The sequence below is a fragment of the Lynx rufus genome, unplaced genomic scaffold (genome assembly GCF_022079265.1).
Source record: "Lynx rufus isolate CCGP_SWC_20201006 ecotype Redwood Valley unplaced genomic scaffold, mLynRuf1.p SCAF_12, whole genome shotgun sequence".
Classification (NCBI taxonomy): domain Eukaryota; kingdom Metazoa; phylum Chordata; class Mammalia; order Carnivora; family Felidae; genus Lynx; species Lynx rufus.
Genome location: NW_025814826.1, coordinates 25,336,947 through 25,364,136, shown reverse-complemented (window position 1 = coordinate 25,364,136; position 27,190 = coordinate 25,336,947). Strand labels below are relative to the sequence as shown.

Here is a 27,190-nt window from a genome sequence, read left to right as displayed (position 1 = left end):
CAAATCCTTTGCCCATTTAAAAAATAAAGTTGTCTATTCATTGAATTGTAAGCGAGTTTTTTTCTGTGTGTATTCTGAATATAAGCCCCTTATCAGATATGTGATTTGCAAACATTTTCTCCGAGTTATGTTTGCACGTTCCTGATGGTATCCATGCCAGCACAAATTTTTTTATTTTGATGAAGTCCAATTTAACTGTTTTTTTCTTTTGTCAAATTTATGCTTTTGGTGTCATATCTAAGAAATCATTACCTAATCGAAGGTCATAAAGATTTACACTTTATTACAGCTATGTTCTCTTCTGAGAGTGTTACAGTTTTAGCTCTCACATTTAGGTCTTTGATTCATTTTGAGTCCACTTTCTATATGATGAGGCATATTTAGTTTAATAGCATTAATATGGCAGCTTGTTTTTTTCTTTTTGAAGTCGCCCAAGGTGAGAGCCTGTCAGATTTGATAGTATCCTGCTGGATTCAAATTATTTTTCTAAGTCAAGTGGAGCTGTTAAGCTGTTTTTCAGATGACAATTTGTATTGCAGCCCTACTACTAAGAAATGTTGATTGTGGTCCTAATAAACTGTTACTGAGAATATTTATTCACATACCCGCTTTTATCATAATTAAAATAGGCATACCAACTTAACTTTTTACACTTAAAAAAACTTCACGCCACAGGGCATTTTAGAGGTCATCTGATTCAGCCAACATACCTTTTCTTTAAGTCATTGCTGTATTTTGTGATTAGAAGTGTTGATAAAATATAATTTGTTTACTTTTGTACTACATGAAGATATTTGAGCAAATTGAGTATACGGGTGTTTTGTTTTGTTTTGTTTTGTTTTTAATGCTTACTTATTTTTGAGAGGGGGGCACAGAGAGACCAGAGACAGAATCCAGAGTAGGCTCCATGCTGTTACCGGAAAGCCCAAAGTGGGGCTAGGCTCAAACCCACAAACTGTGAGATCATGACTTGAGCTGAAGACCCTCAACCTAGTGAGCCACTCAGGAGCCCTGAGTATATAGGCTTTTTATTTATTTTTTAATATAGATTTGATATGAGAAAAATTGTCACATTCTTAGGAAATCCAATTTAGGAGTTCTAGTGGAGAAGATTACGTAGATGAGCATATTGGTGTCATTGTTCTTGATCTTGCTTAGTGGAAACTCAAATAGAATTCATTTCTTTGTAACAATTTGAGCTACCTTGACACTTCTACAGACTATTCTCAGTATTCATGGATTCTGTATACAGGATTTGTGAACCTGCCTGCTTGGTAAAATTTATTTGTAAGCCTAAAGCCAATCCTCATGGTGCTTTTATGGTGATTTGTACACATGTGCAGAGCTGTGAAAAATCGGAGTACCTAAATATGCACGTTCCCAACTGCAGTCAAACAAGGCAACACTCTTTCATGCTGTAACTGTTTCAGCTGTCATGCTGTAAACAAGTGTCCTTTTTTTGGTCTATTTAGTACTTCATGTTTTGGGGTTTTTTTTTTTTGCATTTATGTGCTTTTCGAGATTTCACTGTTTAAAATGGTGCTCAGGCATATTATTGAAGTGCTGTCTAGTGTTCCTGACTGCAAGAAAACTGGAATGTACCTTATGTAGAAAAGGTGTGTGTTAGATAACCTTTTTTTAGGCATAAGCTCTTGGCCTTAGGTTCAATGTTAATGAATCAACAACATATATTAAGGATTCTTTAAACAAACACACAAAACCAGGTTGTTAACTGATTGGTTGAGTGTGACCAGAGGATGTAGGAACCTAACTCTCTTTCCCTTAGGAACAGTGTGGTTCAATATTTGCTAATTTAGTATTTGCTGTGATTTTATAGTCTGTAACATAACTACTGTGAATGCTGAGAATTGGCTGTTTGATTTAAATTTCAGTCTGCCTTTGATTTAAAATATATTGCAACCAGGTTAAAACTGGTAAAACTTGCTACATCTAGGTTCCTTGTTTCCTTTTTTACCTTTTTCTACTGTAGATCGATGCCTTCTAGTTTTTTTTACTTGAGTTACCCGTACAATTCAAGTTGGTGGTTTCCCACTTTGGCATTACATTGAAATCACCTGGGGAGCTCTGAAGGGGGGTGGGGGTGGGGTGGGGACCTATCCCCAGAGATTGATTTAATTGGTCTGGCATGCATCCTGGGTATTGGAATTTTTCTCAGCTCCTGGGTAATTCTAATGTGCAGTGTAAGGTGAGAACTCATCTTTACTACAGGGGGTGAACTTAGGTGTGCAAATGATGTAAATTGGATCAGGTGTAATCCATCTCCTTGGACCAGATTTAGAGTTCAGGAGATAGTAGACATTTCTTTCTTCTTCTTCTTTTTTTTTAATTAGACCTTCTTTTTTAGTGTTTATTTTTGAGAGAGCGAGTGAGAAAGAGCATGCACTGGCGCTCACAAATGAGGAAGGGACAGAAAGAGAGGGAGACAGAGGATCTGAAGTGGGCCCCGTGTTGACAGCAGAGCGCCCAAGTCAGGGCTCGAACCTGCGAGCCGCAAGATCATGACTTGAGCCAAAGTTGGACGCTTACCCGACTGAGCCATACTGGTGCCCCAATAGTAGACATTTCAAACTTGATACCTCTGGAGAGAACTTTAAGAACCAAATTTGAGACTGACAGTGTTTCTGTGTGTTCCTGGCTATCTGTATAATTACAGTTCTATCAAAGAACATCCATTTCCTATACATATCAACCAGTGTTGACTGCTTTATTAATTTTAGTGAATTCTCTTGTTTGGTGGCTATTCTATACAAAGAAAGTTTCTGCCAGGAGAGTTCTTTTGTGGAGGAGGATACTTTTGTGAACAAAATACATTCTGTGGCTGCTGTGTGGTCTTCTAGGCTCAGTTATGAGTTGAGTGATTTTTCTATGCCAATTGTGTACCTAGACAGACTTACCAATTTTATTTCATGAATCTTTGGAGTTGAACTTGAGTAATTCCAATCTCAAGTTGTTTTGTTGTTATTTTAAATAATCTTAGGGGCCCTGTATTAAAATATGAATAGTTCTTGGAATATTAGTCTTGTCTTTAGTCTTCTGGCCCTTCCTTAGGGCCATTATTATTACTGGCCCTTGCATCTCCCATTCTAAGGCCTATGCTGAACTTTTTATCAGTCCATTAAAATCCCTGAGAGTCAGGTTGTTTATATGATTCTGGGTGCTGGGTCTCTCTCCCCTGTCCATTGGTTGAAGTGGACATTACTGCAAACATGTAGATGCTGCACCCTTAACTTGCTAGGAATACTTACCAATTCTTTTTAGTCACTTTTTATATTGAACATCCATTTTGAATTCTGGGTCTTTTTTTTTTTTTTTTAAATTATGAATTCTGGGTCGTTTTGATAGCCCTCCTTCTTCTTACTGTTCCTGGGATTAAAAAAAAACAAAGTTAGCCCTTTCACTTTGTACCTGACATCATGCATGAATCCACCAAACTTAGCTTCAGTCCTCACAGTGTATGCACTTTTTCCTAACTCCTAGCACATTTTACCTCTTTCATTAGTATTTTTCATTTCTGCCTCTGTATAACTCACAGAGCAGTGTATTAGTGGTAAGCACTCAGGTGTTTTCTGAGTATTCAATTCTGTAGAACAGAGACTCAGGAAAATGCTTTTTCAACATAAGTCAGAAATGATATGAGAACATGGATTTCTTGCTATATCTCTTATTCCTTTGATGTCTCTTTTTTTGCTTCTGCCTTAGCCCAATTACACCAAAGAAATGAGGTGAATGGGAAAAAGTATATAGGATTTTAAAATCAGTGTAATATTTGTTAATTACATAAATCTCTCTCAACTAGATTAATATTTGGTTGGTAATTCTTTCACATTGGAGAGACCTTTATGAACTCAATGCAAATCTATTTTTTTTTTTCTCGTGATTAAACTTCCAGTCCATAACCCTTATGGTAACAGCAGATAATCTTAGGTCTTGCTTCATTGATACTAAAATAATGTGGTTGCATTCTCTCTAAACCAAAATATGTTGTGTCTCAGGATATTTCTCATGTCTGAAATTTATTCTTTTTCCAGATGTTTTATTCTTAGGGTGTGTCTAGGTGTGGTTTGGGTATAGATCTGTTTGTGTGTGCTTGTCGAGGTAGGAGGTTGTTTGGGGAGAGAGTGTTGTGGAATAGGGAATTTGTGATTGGTTCCTTCAGATGTTGCAGAAGACAGGACCTCTGTTGATGTCTATAAAATGCAGACTGGTTTCTGATAAGCCCTTTTATCTTTAAACGTAAAGCTTTTGCATAGTGACAGAGTTTTACTTCAGATTCTTCCAACTTAAAGTACATGGAAGAAATTGGTCAGTTTAGAATACTCCTACCAAAAACAAAACAAAAAAACAGAAAAATCAACCCTGAAAGGATAAAGAAGTTTGGCTCAATCCTGGCAAGCTTATAGTTTTCAGAAGTTTGTGCTGACAATGATAGAAGTACCAGGGGAGGCTAAGACAGTTAATGATGAAGGCTTGGAAAGCATTATCCATGATTCTAAACAGTAAAAATGGTGTCAGTAGGTACTGCTCCCTCTTTTTTTCAGCACCTAGTCTAAAATTGATAATTTTTTTGTATCAGCTTCTGACCGAAACCAGGTTTTTTAATTTAAAATATGTTGTTAATGTGTTTTATTATCGTATTTTACATTTTCATAAAGTGGCCAAAAATAAGGTAAAATTCAGCTCTAGTTTTGTAATTGAAAAAAACTTTAAGGTAAATTGATATTTTCTTAAACTGGCAACATTGGTTGCCAAAATTGATTATATAAATCAGTCATTTATACTTATCATATTTCTTTTTGTTTTTGTTAGGATGAAACTTAGTGTAAATACATTTTATGTTCTCTTTAAGTTTATTATTCAAATAGACTGTTTTACTCTCTAGAGTGTTACTGTGTTACTCTCTAGAAACAAATCAAGTTGTTGCTTTTTGTTTTAGTTAATTTTTTTTTTTTAGTAATCTCGACACACCTCGTATGCTGGAACTCATGACCCTGAGATCAAGAGTTGCATGCTCTTCCAAGTGAGCCAGCCAGGCTCCCTCAGGTTTTTAGTTAAATCTCAGTGGCCTTGTATTTCCGGAAATTTTACATACTAATGTTAAAGAAGTTGCTGACTTCTGAGTTTGCATGGAGTGAAAGAAACGTGCTAAAGGTATTCTTAGACTCTTAGAGTTATACTGTGGCTATTTTTGACAGCTGAGGCCCAAATATGTGTAAATTTGTAAGCAAAAATTATCATTAAGAAGACAGTGATTTGGGGTGCTGGCTGGCTTAGTCAGTGGAGCATGAGACTCTTGATCCTGGGGTTGTAAGTTCGAGCCCCACATTGGGTGTAGCGATTACTTAAAAGCTTTTATTAAAAAAAAAAAAGACTGGGGGGTGCCTGGGTGGCTCAGTCAGTTAAGTGTCTGACTTCGGCTCAGGTCATGATGTCATGGTTCGTGAGTTCAAGCCCCGCGTTGGGCTTTGTGCTGACTGTGAGGAGCTTGGGATTCTCTCAGTCTCTCCCCTGCTCGTGTGGGTGCATTCCTTCTTTCTCTCAAAGTAAATATATAAACTTAAAAAAAAAAATAGTAGTCTTTCTACTACTATACTATTTATACTGTTGTAGCCTTTTATAACACATTGATGTCTTTTATAAAACATAAACTGAAACTATTCTGAAAAAAAAAAAACCTTTTATTTTGATCACTTCTACATATGTACATATATATGAGACACTCTGCCATCTACCTTAAGCACCAGGTCTTAAGCATATTGCCATATTTTTCATGTTAAAAATATTCCTGTAAACATTAAATATGATTCTATTTTTCTTTTCTTTTTTTTTGATTCTTATTTGCCAAAGTTATCTAATCTTATAGAGGTTTCTGCTGTGTCAAGGGAAAGTATTGATGGAGTAAATCCCTAAAATCACAGGATAGCATAACTGAGCATGCTGAGGAAGAAAACAAACAACTGTTTATCTTCAGTGTAATAAAAAAGTTGCACAAACTATCTTTTCATTAAATGGATATTTGGGTTTGGCAAGGTAACTAACCTGGAATCTTAAGGTGAGTTGTTCACTTTATGATTTTATTCTTGCTGATGGTAATCTTTATAAATAGTGCTTAGGCATCACATTTTGTGGGCGTTTAAATGGGTAAAAGGTAACAAGGGGAGGGAGGAAAATTGTTTATACTGAGTAGCTTTTCCCCCAGTACTATTTTTTTTTAGTGTTTATTTATTTTGTGAGAGAGATGGAGCACACATGGGGGAAGGGCAGAAAGAGAGGGAGACACAGAATCCGAAGCAGGCTCCTGGCTCTGAGTCGTCAGCACAGAGCCTGATGTGGGGCTCGAACCCACATACAGTGAGATCATGACCTGAGCTGAAGTCGGACTCTTAACCAACTTAGCCACCCAGCTGGCTCCCCATACTATTTTTAATTAAAAATGGAAATTTGCTTGCTTTAGACAAGATACAAGGTAATGATAAAATGAATTATGAACCTGTTTGCTTTCATAGTGGTGATTTGTTCGTTTGGCTAACTAAAAAATTTTGTATAGTAGATTTTGTAATTAAAAGGAAATTTAGAGAGCTACAAAGAGAAAGTAGCTCTTTGTATAGTAGACTTCTCTTTATTTGCATTTTTGCCTTTGTGGACCAGAAGCAGACAGTCCTCCTTTTGACATATCGATCCTTTGACAGTATGTCAGAAGGTCACTTACACCCTAATGCTAGGTCACAGTGCCTACATCATTCACCTCACTTTGTCTCATTATGTAGGCATTTTAACATCTCACATCATCACAAGGAGGGTGAGTTCAGTATAAAAAGATTTTGAGAGAGACTACATTCACATAATTTGTTGTAGTATATTGTTATAGTTGCTGTAGTTTATTATTTTATATGATAATTTATTATAATATTTTACTGTTGTTAATGTCTTATTGTGCCTAGTCTATAAATTAAACTTTATTGTATGTATGTAGAGGAAAAAACATAGTATACATGTAGGGTTTGGCACTCTCTGTGGTTTCAGACATTCACACAGGGTCTTGTAGTGTATCTCCCTCAGGTACGGGGGCACTGCTGTATTTAGTTTTGGAACATGTTGTAAACCATTGTAGTTATGTAGAGATCTGGATATACAGAAATAACACTATGTTCACGTTAGATGAACATATTATAATATATAGGATTTACAAGATAATATACAGAAGTGCTTAAAACTTTGATGAGAATGTGTGCATCACTTGTAAAACTACAGAAAACTAATTGCGGGTAAATATTGAATCAGACTGAACAATGTCTAGAGGAAGCTGCATGTAGCTTTAACTTGTGAAAACAAGTAGAATGGGTTCTGGGATTTTTTAATTAAAAGGAAATTTAGAGATCATTTAATCTAACTTTTTTTTTAATGAAAAAATGGGCCCCAATTTGAGGTGACTTAACTTGGCTAGGTTCATACTTCTCAGATAACTCTACTTAACAGACAGAACAGATATGTTTTCAAAGAAATTGTCCATATTATCAATTTTATCTTTCCAAGATGAGTTCCATTACAAAACTAGATTTCACTCAGAACAGTAAAAATCACAATAAGAATGCAGTACATCTTTAAAAATATATGTATTTATTATATGAATGTTCTAATATTTACGCTCAGTAAGTTCCAAATCATCAGAAGTGTGTTCCTTTGGGATTAAGTCTATAAAAAGGAAAGATCTGTCCAACTAAGATCCATCAAGTTTGTGGCTTAAAAAGATCTTATAAAATCTTGTTAGTTGTAAAATTTAAAAGGTAAAGGCCCTGGAAGCTGTCTTCTGGTATAGAGAGTTGAGTGTCAGTGTTTGTTCTAACAGCCTGTCGTGATCTAAATAGTCATGTTCCTGTTGTTTCCACTTTTTCCCCCCATTATGAGCTTTCATTCTCTTCCCACCCCTCAATTTTAAATTATTCCTTAGAATAAATTTTTAAGAATAGTGTTCCTGAGACACAGAATTCAGTATTTTCTGGCTCTTGAAATACTTGATGACAGTTAATTTAAAGTCATTGGGTTGGAGCTTCCCCAAAATGGTAGAAAACTATTTTGCTTTAGGGGTACCTACAAAAAGAGTGGCCAGTAAGTAAGACATAAGCATAGCAGAAATGGGAACAGAGCCGTTTTGTATAATAGAATCAAAGGGGGTAAAGCTTTTCACGTGGAAGATTATAAGTGATAAGTCACCAAAATGGGTGACTTTGTTTTTAAGTAGGCTCCACACTCAACGTGAGGCTTGAACTCATGACCCGAAGATGAAGAGTTGCATACTATACCGACTGAACCAGCTGGGCATCCCGAACCCCAGTAGAATTTAATAAGCAAGTAGCATTGAACCTTGAGAAGTTTTGAGGGGTTGAAGCTTAAGTGAATGTATTAGAGGGGAAGTAGAGAGGCAGTGGATGTTGGCTGAGTTCAAGGAGTTGGGATAGTGAAACGAAAGGAGGAAATGGACAGAAGTAGAGGATAAAGGATGACTTTTTGCTTATTTTAAAGCTGGCAGAGACCCAGTTGATGGCTGAAGGGAAGGGATTCTGGAATGGCAAAGAGTGAAGTTATTATAAGTCAAATTATTAATTTGATCCTAGATGACTTGATAAGATCCAGTGAGAGACTGATGGGAAGATTTTGAGAAGGGAAAAGAATCTCCTTTGTCTGGGACTTCATTGAAGGACCAGAGATTGACTATAGGGACCATGTGTTTTGTTTTGTTTTTTTCTTTTAGTTTTAGCTAAAGATGAGGAAACAAGTTGTGGTTTGCATTCTTTGCATGTTTTAGCATTTTTTGCTAAGAGGAAGCTTTCCATTAATAACTTTTGGAGAACATCTGGGGCTAAATTTATAGATTGCAGCTGAGAGAAACGCTGAAGTTTGTTATTTAAAAATATTTCCCCAAAGCAAATGAAGCTGATGCATATTTTTATTTGTTCTCTAATAAAGTTGGTTAGGGAAAACTCATAATTTTAGGATAGTAATCTTTTATTTCTTTTTATTTGCCATCTTATTTTTTTTCTTTTTTGTCATCTTTGAATTTTGATACTAGTGTGTTTATTTGGAACTTACAACTTTTCAAAATAATGTTTTGTCTGTTGGACAGTCTCATTCTATCCTGTTAACAATCTGAGGTAGATATTTAATTATACAGGAATTAAGATAAAGGTTATAATTTATTCAAAGTTACATATATAATATACACTCCTGAAAACTATTAATTTTTTTCAATGAAATATATCCCTTACAGCATATTCTAATTTATACTCTTTAAGGTTTGTGCTTTGCTTACCTTTAGAACAAATAAGTGACAGAACCTACTATTCCTAAATCCTAATTCTGGTTTCTTGTGATAGATCTGCAGTTTGATTTGAAGGTCAAACCAAACTTTCCACTCTTTGAGGACAGTATTATCCATCATTTTATCCAGCATATTTATTTAAGGTTTGATGTGTGCCAAACCTTGGCTAAAATGTGCATTTTCCACTACATAGCATGTTTTATGCTTTATGACATTTTATTTTCCTGAGTAATTTCTTTATTAACACTTACCAAAGTCTCTGGATATAGCCCAGCCTGGCAAACTGGAAGGTAAAAAATTTTGAATTGTACCTTTACAGGAGAAAAAAAAAATTAATATTCTTCCGAAGTTTAAAAAGGTTAGCTTAAATGAGACCTCATTTCATTCAGGCTTAATGCTGATGACTGTTTTTCATCTACAGTGTGAAATGTAGTGATCAGAAGGAGAAAGTAGACTCAGCACTGTATTTTATTTCATCTGGAGTCAGTGTTTCTGGGTAACTTAAATATTTTATTTGGAGTTATAATTTTCAAAAACTCCAGATAATTTCTGAACTAGCTTGAGAAATTCAGGTTTGATTCTGGGGTTGTAAACTCATTGCCTTCTGAATGAAGCAAAGCTGGTTAAAGTATGTGTGATGCATGCATTGAGTTTGTAGTAGAGAGCCTACCCAGCCTAAAGAGCCTTATTTAAAAGGAGCAACTATGCTTCAACTCTGGTTGATTGACTTATTTTCATCCATCAGTCTGAATGTTCACAAGAAGCTTGAATTCCACAGGTTCAAAACTGAATTTAGTCTCAGCTGCCTCCAGCCCCAACGAGAGATCTGCCATTCCTGCCTGTTCCTCTTAACTGTATGTCTTTCAGATTAATAGCACCACCATCCATCCAAACTAACATCCTGGAGTCATTCTTTTTGCTTCTCTTCCTCCCCCCCATCCAGTTACCACTCAATCCAGTACATTCTGCATCCTAATATAGTCCTGTGATTGCTCTGGTTGTTCAGTAGTAGTGTCCCAACCCTTCTTTTTCTAGTATTCAATCTGACTTCCTGGTCTTCCTTCTGTCTTAACTTCTCCAGTGTATCTGCCCACCATTATTGGAGTTACTATTTTTACTAGAAAACTTACACACGTTTAATGTTGAAATTATAGAAAATTACAGATAGGCAAAAAGAAAAATCACTACCCCAAGAAAATCACTGATGTTAAGATTAAAGGGTATTTTAATTTGTAAATATTTTGGTTTATATCTTTCTTTCCTAGGTATACAACATTTGCCCTTGAAAAGACACTTCCCTTGTAAAATCAGTCCCTGATCCTGAACTCTAGGTCCCATCTTCTTATAGGTTTTTTTACATCAGTTATCACCTTCTGTATTTACATGTGTTTCAGTTTTTCCTTAAAAAATAAACACCTCCATCTACCACTTCTGCCAACTATCATTCTATTGCTGTCCCTTCTTTCACAACCAAACTTTTGAGAGTGGCCTAGAAAAAAAGATGATGAAATACACATACAAAAGAATTTAAAAATTGCAGGCGAATATTTAAATAATATTAATAAAATACTGAACTTAAATAAAAGTTACCATTACTTTTGAAGTTTTCTTTCTGCCCCTTCTAATTGTACCTCATGTCCTTCGCTGAGTAAATTTCTCTTCTGGTTTTTATCCCCAATTTTTTATTGTAGATTTACCTTAAAGTGTATATTGTTTTGCTTTTTTGAACATTAAATAAATGGAATCATACTGTAAGCTTTTCTGACTTTTGTTTAGCATTTTAAGATTAATTTATCTTGATGGATGTAGTACATTTTTAAGGTTAAGTAGTGTTCTTTGTTACAAATTCTATCAGTATTTATTTTACTCCCAAATTATTATGAACATTCTGCTTTAGATATACTGATACCTCTTGCCTGGTGCACACGTGTATGGTTTTCTTTAGGATATATATCTAGGAGTGGACTTACTGGGTGGTACTCTGTCTTTGTTCAGTTTTACTAAATGTCAGAAGCAGTTAAATCAGTTTATGTTTTTGCTGGTAGTATGGGAGTCCCAGGGATACCACATACTCCCTGATATTTGGTATTGTCTGAGTTAATAATTTTTGTAGGTGATATCATTGTGGTTCTGTTTTACACTTCCTTGATTATTTGTTTATGGGCCATTTTTGTTTCCTCTTGTATGAAATGCCCATTGACTGTTGTCAGTTCATTTGTCTTTTTATTGATTTATAGTTCTTTTGTATGGCTAAATTCTTTTCCCAATTCAAGATTTGTTTTTTTACTTTCACAGTGTCTTGATAAACCGTAAAGAAAATGTCAGTCTTTTCCTTTTGTTCGTATTTTTTGCATTTTGTTTAAGAAATCATTTTCTACTGTGAGGTCCTGACATTTTTCTGAAATTTGTCCTAAAATGTTATCTTCCAAAAAGTCTTATGGTTTAGCTTTTCACATATTAGTCTTTTAATCCTTATGGTTTTAGGTAGAAATCTAATTTCTTTGTTGTTGTTGTTGTATTTTTTTTTAATTTGTTTTAATGTTTGTGTTTATTTTTGAGAGAGAGAGACAGAGAGACAGAGCACAAGTAGGAGAAGGGCAGAGAGATAGGGTGACACAGAATCCCAAGCAGGATCCAGGCTCCAAGCCGTCAGCACAGAGCCCGATGTGGGGCTCGAACCCACAGACCATGAGATCTTGACCTGAGCTGAAGTCAGACGCTCAACTGACTGAGCCACCCAGTTGTTTGTTTTTTTACTCCCTATCCAGTTTGTCTCAGTTCCATTTACTAAGAACCTTTCCTGTTTGGTCATCAGTTAAGTTTCCAAATAGTATGGGTTGACATCTGGGCTCTTTCTTCTACCCTATTTGGTCTATATGTGTCCATACTTCACAGTTTATGGTGAAATCTTGATACCTGCCAGGGTGAGTCCTGCCATCTTGCAAATCTAGATATCTTTGCTTAAGGCAGACATTAAGGGAAATTTGCAAAAATATAAAATAATATCAATTGTTATAATTTCTGTATCAGAAGTAAAGTTATCTTCATAAATATTTGTATGTTGGGGTGCCTGGGTGGCTCAATTAGTTGTGCGTCTGACTCTTAATTTCAGCTTAGGTCAAGATCTCACGGTTCTGGGATCAAGCCCCGCTTCAGGCTCTGTGCTGACAACATGGAGCCTGCTTGGGTTTCTTTCTCTCCCTCTCTATCTGCCCCTCCCCCACTTGCTTACACACTCTCAAAATAAATAAACATTTTTAAAAATAATAAAAGATTTATTAAGCAATAAGTTTATTTTATTTTTAAATGAATTAACAGACTTTAAAATTTCACAATTCAGATTTCTAATACAGTAGTTATCTATGTGTCTGTTTATCTGTCTATATCTGTATATATATATTTGCCCCATATTAACAAAAGCTTTTTGGGGAACTAAAAATCTTGTAAGTATAAAAGCCTTCTAAGACGGAAAGTTTAGTCTATGGCCATACCACCCTGAATGTGCCTGATCTTGTCTAAGACCAAAAAGTTTAAGAGCCATTGCTTTAAAGTAAACATTTAAAACTATAATATAGTTTATGTTAAGTACACTTTTAACTCTATGTCATAAGTTTTATAGGTAATATTTTTGTGATAATTTCTGAATATATTTGGTCTCCACTATGGTTCCTTCTCTGATCATTGTGTGTAAAAGTGTGTTTTAAGATTTCTAAATGTATGCACTATCTCCTATTTTTGCTATGTCTAACTTACTGCATTGTGTTCAGAGGATGTGATTTGTATCATACAATTCTTTGAAATTTGTTGAACTAGATTTTATTGCTTAACACTGGTCATTCCTTAGAAATGTTTTATAAATGCTTGAAAAACTTTTTTTCTCTAGGTATTAGTGTCAGTATTTTAAATATGCTCTTATTGATCTGTGAGCAGATAGGAAAATAATAACTACTGTAGGTATTTTCAGGCAAAGAGTTTTAATGCAGGTAATTGGTTACTAGGGTGTGGTTAGGACTAGACTGGCCAAAGGGAGGGGAGAGGCGTTGAGAGGAACAAAGGAGTTTTGTTTTCTTTCTCTGTGCTGACAGCAGTGAGCCCAGTGCAGAGCTTGAACTCATGAACTGAGAGATCATGACCTGAGTTGAAGTCTGACACTCAACAGACTGAGCCACCCAGGGGCCCCTGTGACTTATTTTGAGAGACTGTAAGCAGGGGAGGGGCAGAGAGAGGAAGAGAGAATCCCAAGCAGGCCCCATGCTATTAGCATAGAGCTTGGCATGGGGTTCCATCCCCATGACCTCATCATGATCTGAGCCTCATCATCCTCATCATGACCTGAGGCAAAATCAAGAGTTGAATGCTTAGTTGATGGAGCCACCCAGGTACCCCAATATTGTTATTTTTATAAAATTCAAAAATTTCTTAATTTTGAAACACATCTGGCCGCAAGACTTTATCCATAAGGAATTGTGGGCCTATGTTTTATAGCCAGTGTTCAGATTTATAGATTTACTTATATATTTATGTATTTTTGCTCACCATTCCTTTGCATCTTAAACTTGCAATTTGGGATCCTTTTCCAGAAGGAAGTCAAGATTTATTGTTGGTTGGTTGCTATTGGTGGTAAACTCTGTTTTGTCTGAAAATACCTTTTTTTTTTTTCACTTGTGTTCCTGAAATTTAGTTTAGTTTTACCAGATATAGGAGTTAAAACTGTCCATTGTTTTCACTTACACTAAAGATAAAATTCCAGTTTTCTAAGTTCTAGTGTTATCTGACTTCCATTGTTACTTTTAGGCCATCAACCTAATTTCCATTTCTGTGTGGCTAATCTATCTTTTCTCTCTAGTTTTAGGATTAAGCTCTTTTTAAATTGATGTTCTGTACTTTAAGTTCAGAATTCTTTTTATTTCACTGTTTGGAATTCATTGAATTTCTTGACCTGAGGATTGATGTCTTCAACAATTCTGGGAAATTCTCAAGCATTATCTGTTTAAGTGTTGCCTCTTATTCTCCTTTATGTTCTTGTTTCACATTTTCATCTCCATTTCTCTGTTATATCCTGGGTAAATGCTTCAGGTTATTGTCCTAGGTACTAATTCTCTCTTCACCTATTTTAGTCTGCTACTTAATCTATCCATTGAGTTTTTAAAAGGTTTTATTTAGATAAAATTTATATGCTATAAAATTTAACCATTTAAAGTGTACAATCAGTGGTTTTTAGTATATTTACCTGGTTTTGTACCCATCCCCATAATCTAATATTAGAATATTTTCATAATCTCCAAAAGAAAACGTGTACCCACTAGCACTCACTGTTCTGACACTTCACTCCACATCCCTCAGACAGATAACTAGTCTACTTTCTGTATCTATAGACTTGCCTATCCTATTACATGAAATGTAAATAGTATCACATATACTAGTTTTTTCTGTGACTGATTTGTTTCACTTGGCATAATGTTTTTGATGTTCATCCATGTTACAGCATGTGTCAGTAGTTCATTCTTTTTTATGGCCAAATAACATTTTATTATCTGGACACATTTGCTTACCTCTTCATCAGTTAATGGGCATTTGGGTTGTTTCTTCTTTTTGGCTATTGTAAATAATGCTACTATCAATATTTGTGTACAGGTTCTTATGTGGATATGTTTTCATCATCCATTGAGCCCTTAATTTTATTTAATTTATTTTTTAATGTTTCATTCATTTTTTGAGAGAGAGTGAGCGAGCAGGCATGGGGGAGGGGCAGAGAGAGAGGGAGACACAGAATCCAAAGCAAGCTTCAGGCTCTGAACTGTCAGCTCGGAGCCCAACAGGGGGCTTGAACCCATGAACTGTGAGATCATGACCTGAGCCAAAGTCGGATGCTTAACCAACTGAGCCACCTACGTGCCCTTCATGTTTACATTCTTATTGTAAAAGAGTCATAGTATAAAAGTATATAGTGCAAATAGAGGTGTCTTCTTTCTCCTCCATTTCCACTGCTAGTAGGGTACTACTGTAAAATAGTTGGATATGCGTTCTTTGGACCTCTTTTGTATACATTTATATAACATTTGTACAATCTGTTGCTTTTGTTTTAACATAAAGGAATTCTATGTATTTTGAGACTTGCTTTTTCTTTTTTTTTTATAAATTTTTTTTAAACATTTATTTATTTTTGAGACAGAAAGAGAGCATGAGTGGGGGGAGGGGCAGAGAGAGAGGGAGACACAGAATCCGAAGCAGGCTCCAGACTCTGAGCTGTCAGCACAGAGCCCGCTGCGGGTCTCGAACTCTCAGACTGCGAGATCGTGACCTAAGCCTAAGTCAGATGCTCAACCAACTGAGCCACCCAGGTGCCCCTAGACTTGCTTTTTCTTCATCAGTATATTTTGAGGTTCTTTTGTTAGTACACATAATTCTTAATGGTTGCATAGTTTTATTTCTATATGCCATAATTTGTGTAAGTTAGCTATTGATAGACACATATATTTTTTTCTGGATTTTGCCCTTGCAAATAGTGAATTGGTCAACACCCTTATTAATTTTTTAGACATGTACTAAGGCAAAAACCATTATGTGCCAGGCACAGTTTTGAATGCTAGAAATACACAGAAATAGACACAATCTGTGCCTTAGATTTGCTTACAGTTATATAAATCCTATAAGGACATAATTGGGGGATCTGGTACTATTCTGAATGCAAGAGAAGATAGATTTTTATCACAGTGGGTATTGAATGCTATTGTCTTCTGAATAAGTTCTCATTTGGTCCTTATTAATTTTTAATTTATCTTTCTAGATTCTGATAAATGAAATTGTTGCCTCCAAAGGATAAAACTTCTTTTCCTCTAGGGTTTATATTTGCTTCTGCCAGTTGCCTGGGCATTACTTCTTGGACTACTTTGATTAAATTCTTGTCTAAGGTTGTAGGAATTCATACTGAAAATCCACGTGGGTGTCCACTTGAGGTTAAGACATTTCATGGAAGAATTTTTTCTTCCTCCGCCCATTGCTGAGTTCAAAACAGGCAAATTTCTATGCCCTTTCTCTTACTCTTACACTGAAGAGTCATAGTCTTCTGTTAGAAGCCTCACTTTCTGGCCTTGCCCTCCTTGGGTTTGGTAGAAATCCCCAAGGCGAAATCCAACCATGATCCTTTTATTTCAGGATTCCTACACTCACTTTTTGTTTTGTTTTGTTTTGTTTATAGAATTATTCAGAGTCTCTATTCTGCCATTGTGCTGAAAATGAAATTGTTTAGTTTTTGTAACACATTCTTCCTTTGGTTTTCAGTTTATCATGATCGTGGTTTTTTTCTGTGCCCACTCCTCTCCTTTCAGGCACTGCTGTACCCTGAAAGCATGTAGAAGCATGAAAGCATGCAGTTTTTGTTTTTTTTTTTTAGACTGTGGCCTCTTTGTAAGAAGAGGAATCTTTAAGTCTTGTCGCTTTTTGCATTCCAATCTAATTTTTGAAAATGTTAGTTTAAAATAAAGAATGAATACCTCTATTTGTTGGAGGCTTTCCATTTCTGAAAAGGGGCAAGAGTTTCAACAAATACCTATTAGGAACTAAGTCTGTAGAAGTGTATTTAGAATTCAGTAGGAAAGGAAATGTTTCCTTAATTTGCATGAATCAAATTCTGCTTCATTTTACAATAAGGTAAAATCATTTCATTGCTTAGCCTCTCACCCTGAAAGAAGAGAGATAGCTATTGTTATAATTGTTTAATGTTGTTGGGGGGAAAAATAGTAGTTGTTTGATAGTGTAATGATACTAATGTGTATAGTAATCTTATTTTTATTCCATTGTGTTCCCCTATTGTTAACCTTCCACCTGTTGGTTGTTGGATGAAATGAGAGAAAAACAGTGTTGGCCATTTCATGTACAGTTGCATTGGCATCCACTGACATTTATTTCTACATTTTTTTAAATGTTTATTTATTTTTGAGAGAGAGAGAGACAGAGCATGAGAAGGAGAGGGGCAGAGAGAGAGGGAGACACAGAATCCGAAGCAGGCTCCCGGCTCTGAGCTTTCAGCACAGAGCTGGATGTGGGGCTTGAATTCAAGAACCGTGAGATCATGACCTGAGCTGAAGTGGGACACTTAACTGACTGAGCCACCCAGGTGCCCCTATTTCTACATTTTTAATGTTTTCCTGTCTTTATATTTTTCCCTACCCTAAATAAGGTTTTTTTAAATTTAAAACCTTTTTAAATAAGGTTTTTTTAATCCTTTATTTTTTAAAATATTTTGAGAGAGAGGGCACGTGTGAGTGAGGGGCAGAGAGAGAATCCCAAGCAGGCTCTGTGCTGCCAGCTCAGAGCCCAGCGCAGGGCTTGATCACATGAGCCGTGAGATCATAACCTGAACCAAAACCGAGTCTAGACACCTAACCAAGAGTCTAGAGCCACCCAGGTGCCCCTAATTTTACCCATTAGAATATAGGCATACCTCAGAGATCCTGTGGGTTTGGTTCAGACCATCACAATAAAACAAATATCACAGTAAAATGAGTCAGATGTATGTTTTGGTTTCCCAGTGTATATAAAAGTTGTATTTACACTATGTTATAGTCTGTTATATGTGCGGTAGCATCGTGTCTGAAAAAACAATGTGCATAGCTTAATTGAAAAACTGCTAAAAATGCTAACCTCCATTGAGCTATTAGTGAATTGTAATCTGTTTTGCTTGTGGAGCTTCTTGCCTGGATGTTGATGGTCATTGACTGATCAGGGTGGTGGTTGCTGAAGGTTGGGGTGGCTGTGGCAATTATATGAAATCAGACAATGAAATTTGCAGCATTGATCAACTCTTCCTTTCAGGAATGATATCTCTGTAGCATTTGATGCTGTTTGACAGCATCTGAACCACAGTAGAACTTCTTTTAAAGTTGGCGTCAGTCCTCAAACCCTGCCACTGCTTTATCAACTGAGTTTATGTAATACTCTAAGTCCTTTCTTGTCATTTCAGAAAGTGACAGCATTTTTCCCAGGAATGGATTCCAACTGAAAAAACCACTTTCTTTGCTCATCCATATGGTGCTATCATGAGATTCCAACAATTCAGTCACATCTTTAGGGTCCACTTCTAGACCTTGCTGTTTCCACCACATCTGCAGTTACTTCCTGCACTGAAGTCTTGAACCCCTCAAAGTCATCCATGAGGGCTGGAATCCATTTTTTCTACACTTCTGTCAATGTTAATATTTCGACTTCTTTCCGTGAATCATACAGGGTTTTTTTTGTTTTTTGTGTTTTTTTTTTTTTGAGAGAGAGAGAGACAGACAGACAGACAGACTCCCAAGCAGGTTCTGCACTGTCAGCACAGAGCTTTATGTGGGGCTCAAATCCATGAGCCGTGAGATCATGACCCAAGCTGAAATCAAGAGTTGGCTGCTTAACTTAGTGAGCCACCCAGGTGCCCCAAATCACACATGTTTTTAATGGCATCTAGAATGGTGAATCTTTTCCAGAAGGTTTTCAGTTTACTTTGTCCAGATGCATCAGAAGAATCACTGTCTATGGCAGCTGTGTATTTCTTAAGTAAAGACTTGAAAGTCACAATTACTTCTCGATCCTTGGGCTGCAGAATGGATTTTGTTTGCTGGCATGAAAACATTAATCTTGTTGCACGTCTCCATAAGAACTCTTGGGTGATCAAGTACATTGTCAGTGAGTAGTATTATTTTGAAAGGAAGCTTTTTTTCCCTGAGTAGTAGGTCTCAAAGTAGGCTTAAAATATTCAGTAAGCCATGTTGTAAACAGATGTGCTGTCATCTAGGCTTTGTTGTTCCATTTACATTGCACAGGAAGAGTACATTTAACGTGATTCTGAAGGGCTCTAGGATTTTTGGAATGGCCAATGAGCACTGCCTTCAACTTAAAGTCACTAGCTGCATTAGCCCCTTACAAGAGACAGCCTGTTCTTTGACTCTTTGAAGCCAGGCATTGACTTCTCTCTAGCTGTGAAAGTCTTAGATGGCCTCTTCTTCCAATAGAAGGCTGTTTCATTTCCACTCAAAATCTGTTGTTTAGTGTAGCCACCCTTGTTAATTACCTTAACTACATCTTCTGGATAACTTGCTGCAGTTTTATATCTCTTACTGTTTCACCTTGCACTTTCATGTTAGACGGCTTCTTTCTTAAAACCTCATGAACCAATCTCTGCTAACTTCAAATCTTTCTTCTCAGTTTCTTCACTTTCTCAGACTTTACAGATTTGAAGAGAGTTAGAACCTTGTTCTGGATTAGGCTTTGGCTTATGGGAATTTTGTGGCTGGTTTGATCTTCTATCCAGACCACTCAGACTTTGTCCATATCAGCAATAAAAGGCTGTTTTGTTTTCTTACCACTCAAGTGTTCACTGGAGTAGCACTTTTAATTTCCTTTAAGAACTTTTTATGTTGCATTTACAACTTGGCTAACTGGTACATTTCATTTGATGATGTATTCTTCAGATTAAACAGTAATGTTCACTACAAAATGACCATAATAGTAACTTTTTTTTTTTAAATGCAGTCATACTCATCATCCTTAGCTGTGTGAAGAAAGACTGGAATTAATATATGACTGTGGGCATTGATGAAAATGACAATAGCTGAAGAGGCAGAGATCACATCATTGGGATGAAACTCCATGGTTTAGCACTGTGCTACACAGAGTATGATCTGTAGATGTTACTGGGCCATGCTTTTCATTTAATGAGGACTTGCAGAAATTACTCCTAATTTCTGTTTCAGTGAGACAGTATATTATGGTTTAAGAGCATGTGAAGGAATAAATGTTTGCCACTGTTAATGCTAGCCCTGAAGATGAGTATCGTTAAACAAAAATAAAGTGATATATTCAACAAAATAAATAAACTCTTTTGCTAGGTAATGCAGGGTGGCTTGCGGAGAGGGAAACAGCAGATGAAGGAGAGAAAAGAGGAGAAAGGAAACTAAGATGTCAGTGAGTAGAAGTTAGGTATTGCGATAAGTTATTGGCAATGAAAAAGCAGATGACAGTAAAAAAAAAAAAGTGGAAAACAGGGATATCAGACTATCACAATTTGCTGCAGAGTTGGTTGGGCTTATAGATCTCATTGTTATTTAAGGCTGTCACAATAATGCAGTCATTGTTAGGCTAAATTATGTTCAGTACACAATGGCAGGGCTCTTTTAGGATAGAGTTTTGCCACACTTAAAAAGTTTTTTGGACTTCTGAGATTTTATGTTTATATGTATTTTATGTCTATATAATTTGTTTCAAGTTTTTATTTTAATTCAATTAACATAGTATTTTATTACTTTCAAGTGTATAAGATAGTAATTCAGCACTTCCATACATCATTCTGTGTCCATCATAAGTACACTCCTCAATCGCTGTCACCTATATAACCATCCCCTCAGTCCCCACATTAATTTAAAAATTTTTAGTGTTTAAAAGTGTTAGTCTTTGTATTTATCCATTATCTCATATCTTGATTATGCCAGGGAGGCATATGGCATATTCAAGCTTGATTTAACATTATGAGTGTATATTTGGATAGCTTTGATATTTTGAGTTGGGGGAAATGGAATAGAACTGTTAGAATACAGTGATTACAGTTTTAAAGTGATTATCTTTTAAATTGCTTTTTTCTCTTTTGTATACAAACTGGCTTGAGCCTTCCAAGGGCTTTACATCTCGTGAAGTTAAGAGTAATAATAAATGTGTCTATTCTTCACTGTGTTGACTGTTTTGTGTTTCCACAGTTCACCTTTGGTGTGAAGCAGCTTACTGTAGTAATTCTTGGAGAAGTAATAGTGGAGAGAGGGTATGTTAAGCTCCAGAGCAGCCTTTTAATACTATATTAATTTCTTTCTTCAACCCAGTACTGTAGTAATAAGCCCCAGTCATAGGGGAGAGTAAATCTCAAGAATAATCCCTCACACGCATTGAGTTGGAAAACATTTTAGGAACTGAACTGGTGTCACTGTAAGTACAGGGTTACAAGTCCTAGGCTGTTGTAATCTAGAGCAGAGATTCCCAGCTGTGGTGTTATGACATACTGGAGTGTCCTTCAGTTTTGTGGTGTGCTCCAATACCTTGTCATTGATGATAGTTGCAAAATTTGTCAGTGGTTTTCTTAATACTCCCCACCCCCAAAGGTAATAAATTAGAATGGATTCATATCACTTTGAACCATTTGCTTTTGTGAGGAAGGAAAGAAAAGGAGGTGCTGGCTGGACTACTGAAGCCAGAGCCACTGAACAGCCAAATCAGTTTGTTGTTTTGTTTTGTTTTAAGTAGGTTTCATGCCCAGCATGGGGCTTGAACTCACAACCCTGAGATCAAGAGTTGCATGCTCTATTTGCTGAGCCAGCCAGGTACCCCAAGCCAAACCAGTTCTGAAAATGTTTAATCATTTCTCTCTCAAGGTATTTAGATGTATCAGGATCTTTCTTACTGATTATGTAAATCCATCTGGATCTCTTCAGAGCTCAGATTCTTGTGTGTTTTTCAGACTTGAGCCAACATAAGATGATGGCTTAGTTGGGAGTTTTTCAGGTTTACTCTAGATTTGTGGTGCTTCCAAACATTTAGATTCTAGACCTGACCATTTTTGATGAATGAGGTGAGAAAAAGAAATTCTTTTGCTAGTAGCTTTAGGCCTTTTTGTCTGGGAGGACAAGATGTCGGTGCACTTTTATGCAAATTCTGGAAAGAAAATGTATGTTTAAAGAGTGACTGAAATCATGTATTTTTGGTTAGGTATTAAATATTGAGATAAGAATCATTTTCGGCATATTAAATTTATTCAGCAACTTAATTTTTATTTTTCAAGTAATTCTGGTATTTAAGTATTAGGAAAATTAAACTTTTATTAATACAATATTCATAGATTTTTAAATGCAGTTTTTTCATATTTAATCCAAAATGAAGATATGTCTTACCAGTGGTGTGTTACTATTCAGTTGGTAGTAGTCTTCTTTTTCCAGGGTTATATAAAATAATGGTGCATCTTAAGACTGATGATGTTTCTTAGATTCAGAAAATGATGATACATTTGCAATATATGTAATTAGTTTTTCCATATCCTCACCAATTTAGGTACAGACAAGGGTTGATATTTGGCCAAGAACCATTGCAAATTTCTTGACTTCTTCCCCTCCCAGTGGTTTCAGGGTAGTTCTGCTTCTCTGGTTACAGCCGTTACCTTCTGCAATTAGTTTCTATTATCTTCAGTTATTTTAGTCTGTAGCTGCCGTTTTCAGCACTGTATGGGAAAGCTGGCCATGTTGCCATAATGGTTTTCACAGCTGGTGGTATCATCACTTTTGCTAGTGTTTCTCATCCACTTTCATAATACTTTGTCTTCAATGATAGGAGGAGCTGAATGCTTTCCTCATGTGATAATAGCTTTCTGTTGATTGATACTACATGGTGTGATCTCTAAATAGATCACTAGCTCTTTACATCCTCAAGTAAGTATGAATTCTTGTTTATTTTTACATCAAATTTTTAGGTCCTTCTCTTTTAGCTTCTGTGTCCGTGTTCAAGAAACTTAGGGCTAGTTTCTTTGTTGTTGCTTTGTTTTGTTTTGTTTTGTTTTGTTTTGTTTTGTTTTGTTTTGGAGTATACCTCATTAGAACCAATTTCTTAGATGATCCAAAGGACCCTTGAGGGGACTGACTGCTTATTTAAAGACGTGTTCTGCCTTCTCCAATGAATTATTGTTCTGAGAATACACCAAAGGATAAATTCCCTGTTTTGTGAACCATCCAAATAGACAAACCATTTGACCTTCCATTCTTTGTATGTTTTTTTTTTTATGTTTTGATTTTAAGTGCATGGGTGAATTATTACTTTTATTAGTGGGCTTAGTAAATATGCATTAGCCCCCAAAAGGTTGGTCATGCTTTATCTCTTTATTGGAGGCGATGTGGATGTGTGCAAAGTAGTTTAAGGCCTAGTAGCTAAGACATTAAGGGGCTGGCATGAATTGTCTTTTTATGTAGTGACTCACCTGCTCAGTAAAAAAAAAACTTTTTATGTAGTGACTCACCCCCTCAGAATGTTTTAGATTCTGACCTGTGATATTGAAATGGAAAGTGGGTTGTAGATTATAACCCCTTTTCATGAGGGGAGTTTGGAGCAGAGATCTGCATTATCTGTTGCTATATAACAAATTATCTCCAAATTTAGTAATTTAAAAGAACAAACCTTTATAATCCCATGTCGCCCAAAGGGTCTGGAATCAGAGGCTTAGCTGGATGGTTCTGGCTTAGAGTCTCTCTTGAGTTTGTAAGCAAGATATTGGCCTGGGCTGCAGTCATCTGAAAGACTGGCTTAGGGTTGGAGAATATGCTTCCAAATCATACATGGTTATTAGCAGGAGGCCAGTAATCTTAGCATGCAGGCTTCTGAATTAGGCTGTTCACAATACGGCAAGTGATTCTAAAGAGAATGACCAAGATGTAAACCATATTGTTTTATAACCTAATCTTGGGAGTGACATACCATCATTTCAGCTATGTTCTGTTAGTCACACTGTTGAATTTTGGTACAGTGTGGGAAGGAACTACACGAAGATGGGAATACAAGAAAGCAGAGTTAATTGCAGATTCTCTTGGGAGTTTGGTCATCACAGGTCTTTTTCTTTGTGGACATGTAAGAATTAGTGTCAGGTGAGGAAAGCATTTCTTTTTTCATAGCACTCTTAATCATTATGTTCAGGAGACATAAGGGATAATGATACCAATAAAACTCTTCTTAACTTCCCTTTATATCCTTATGTTTCAGTTAGTACCTGTGCAAATTGCCTTATATATCCTTGATTTGATAACAGGGCTTGCGCTCCCTGTTTTAGTAAAGTTCTCAAGATCTGCAGAATTTCTACAGCAGTGTTACCCAAAATGTGATTATTGAAACAAGACTTTTCAGAGATGCTCTACACTAATGGGTTTCCATTACTTTTGGAAACTTCTTTGTTATCTTCTTCTCCTTGGAGAATCAATGTAGAAGTCTCTGAGAAGTCCCGCATTGAAGATACCAGTTTTTCGTTGTTGCACCCAGTGTTCTTAATTCACTTGAGGGGCACCTGGGTGGCTCAGTTGGTTAAGCATCCACCTTAGGCTCAGGTCATGATCTTACAGTGGTTCATGAGTTTGAGCCCTGCATCAGGCGCTCTGCTGTCAACACGGAGCCCATTTCAGATCCTCTGTCCCCTTTTCTCTGCCCTTTCCCCACTTGTGCGTGCGCTTGCTCTCTCTCTCTCTCTCTCTTTCAAAAGTAAACATTTAAAAAAATAGTAAAATAAAATAATAAAAATTTACTTGATCAGGGCACTTGGGTGGCTCAGTTAAGTGTCTGACTTCAGCTCAGGTCATGATCTCGTGGTTTGTGAGTTTGAGCCCCGCATCACATTGGGCTCTTTGCTGTCAGCCAGAGCCCGCTTTGGATCCTCTGTCCCCCTCTGTCTCTGCACCTCCCCCTCTTCCCTTCTCCCCATCGCACGTGTGCATGCTCTCTGTCTCTGTCTCAAAAATAAACATTAAAAAAATTTACTTGATCATTGAATCACTGTATTATATACCTGAAACAAATAATAACACTGTATGTTAAATACACTGGAATTAAAATTTAAAAACTTGAAAAAAAATATACTTGATCATATAACCTACATTTGTTAACATAAGAGGAATAAATTAAAAACTTTGTTCTAACATAGAACTTTATCACAAATATATTTCTTTATTCAAAACAAGTCACTTAGGCAGCTTTATTTCTGTATTTTAGATACTTAAAATTTTTCTTAACTGATTTTCAATTTGTAATTATTTTGCATTTTGGAAGGCAGCTGAGATCAGAAATTGCAAGTAGTTGATACCTTATTTTCATTTTACTAGCAATTATGATACTGCAGGATCTAAGGAAAGATTTCATTCTTGGCCACTTTAAGAGCCATTTAGGAATTTAGAATTTTTTTTTTTTAACATTTAGTGATTTATTATCGATGTTTTTCAGCATATTCTAGACCCTGGGGATGCTGTGATCAAAAACATAGTCTGTTCTTATTGTGAGGCGAGAGCCAAACAAATGTAGGAGGTAATTGCAGAAAGGCCACAGAGACCAAAGTAAAGGTGTGGTAGTCCACAGATACCTGCTTGTGGGCCAAGTGTGTGTGCCTATTAATAAGTTCTTTTCCAGTGATTCTCAACAGAGAAGGCAGGAGGTTTTTTTGTTTGTTTGTTTGTTTTTTATTTCTTTATTTTGAGAGAGAGAGAGAGAGAGAGAGAGAGAGAATATGAATCCCAAGTAGGCTCTGCACTATCAGCACACAGCCAGACGTGGGGCTCAAACTCATGAACGGTGAGATCATGACCTGAGCCAAAATCAAGAGTTGGTCGCTTAACCGACTGAGCCACCTAAGTGCCCCGAGAAGGGAGGATTTTTCCAATCTGTAGTGGTATTGGATGCTGTTAAATTTACTTAAAGGCGTCATAAACTGAAAAGGTCTAGAAATATTTGTTAGTGATACTTGATTGTCCAGCAACAGCACAAACTAGCTTTTAAGTAGAGAATTGTTGAGTTCTGAACAGATACCCATTTTGGTCTACTTTATTCCAAGAAAAGATGCTCATTAAGAGTATTTATAATGTTACATGAAATAATTTCTAATAACATGGGTTATTTGATTTTTAAACCCATAAGTTGCAGGCTTCTATGGTTTTTGTTTTGCTTTGTTGTATACTGATAAAGAATGTCCACTAGTGATAACAGAAGAGTTGAACAGTAAAAACTTATAAACAAGAATGTAAATACATAGTCATTTGGGTTATGTGGAAAAATAACTGCGTATCTTGGGCCCAGATATGTTATATTCTGATATTGATAGTTTAAATTATGTGCAGATACCCTATTTAAGAAAACAAATATGGGCTGTAAATTGTAAATTAAATTATTTAAAATGTTTTCAAAAGGCTTTTTGCATGAATGGTTACTTGTATAGTTTCTCTGAAAAGCTTGCATGTCTGAAATGACACCTTTTTTAAGGATGATGGAGAACTGTGGTTTTTACAATTGGAAAGCAGTAAAGGAAACAGTGCTGAAACTTTTAAGCATTTAAAACCTAGGCTGAGATCTTGTAACCCCGATGGAGTAACAGTGAAGTTTTGTAGGTAGCTGGCTGCTCTTCATAACCACTTTACAGCATCAATGTTTTCAAATATATTTGGAAATCTTTTGATTGTGAATTATGGGACAAGCAATTAAAACTTTGAGAGTGAGGCATACATACAAGGTGTAAGGGACTTGAAAAGATATGAGCCTATGGAGGAAATTTAATCAAGGATTTCATTCTGTGTAGAAGGATATTTACATTGTCATTTTTCTTAAAGTACAAATTATTATTGATACTCTTTTCTAGAAACGATTGCAGAAAGAACTGTTGGCTTTGCAAAATGACCCACCTCCCGGAATGACTTTAAATGAAAAGAGTGTTCAAAATTCAATTACACAGTAAGTAGTTAATTTATTATTATTATTATTATTATTATTATTATTACTTAATGTTTACTTATTTTTGAAAGAAAGAGGGCACACGAGCCGGGGAGGGGCAGAGAGAGAAGGGGACGGAGGATGTGAAGTGGGCCGACAGTCAGTGTGGGGCTTAACCTCATGAATCATAAGATCATGACCTGAGCCCGAGCTGAAGTCAGATGCTTAACCTACTGAGCCACCCAGGTGTCCTGGTAGTTAATTTTTGAAGTACTTCCGTGTTTCATTTATTATTAGTGTAATGTATGAATATATACTTACTTTTTTAATGTAGAATTTTCATATTTAATTCCACTCTCTTCTATCAAGAGATAAACAAATAGATCTTACTCTATGCATTTA

General features: G+C 36.1%; 1 protein-coding gene across 2 annotated transcripts in view; it reads left to right on the top strand.

Moving 5' to 3' along the window:
• Window positions 1-27,190, top strand: part of UBE2W (ubiquitin conjugating enzyme E2 W) — a 70,703-nt gene that overhangs the window by 9,411 nt on the left and 34,102 nt on the right. For both annotated transcript variants that reach the window (XM_047074047.1, XM_047074046.1), the window contains exon 2: window positions 26,718-26,809. In XM_047074047.1, coding sequence (XP_046930003.1) covers window positions 26,718-26,809 — 92 coding nt within the window. The remainder of the gene's footprint in view (window positions 1-26,717; window positions 26,810-27,190) is intronic.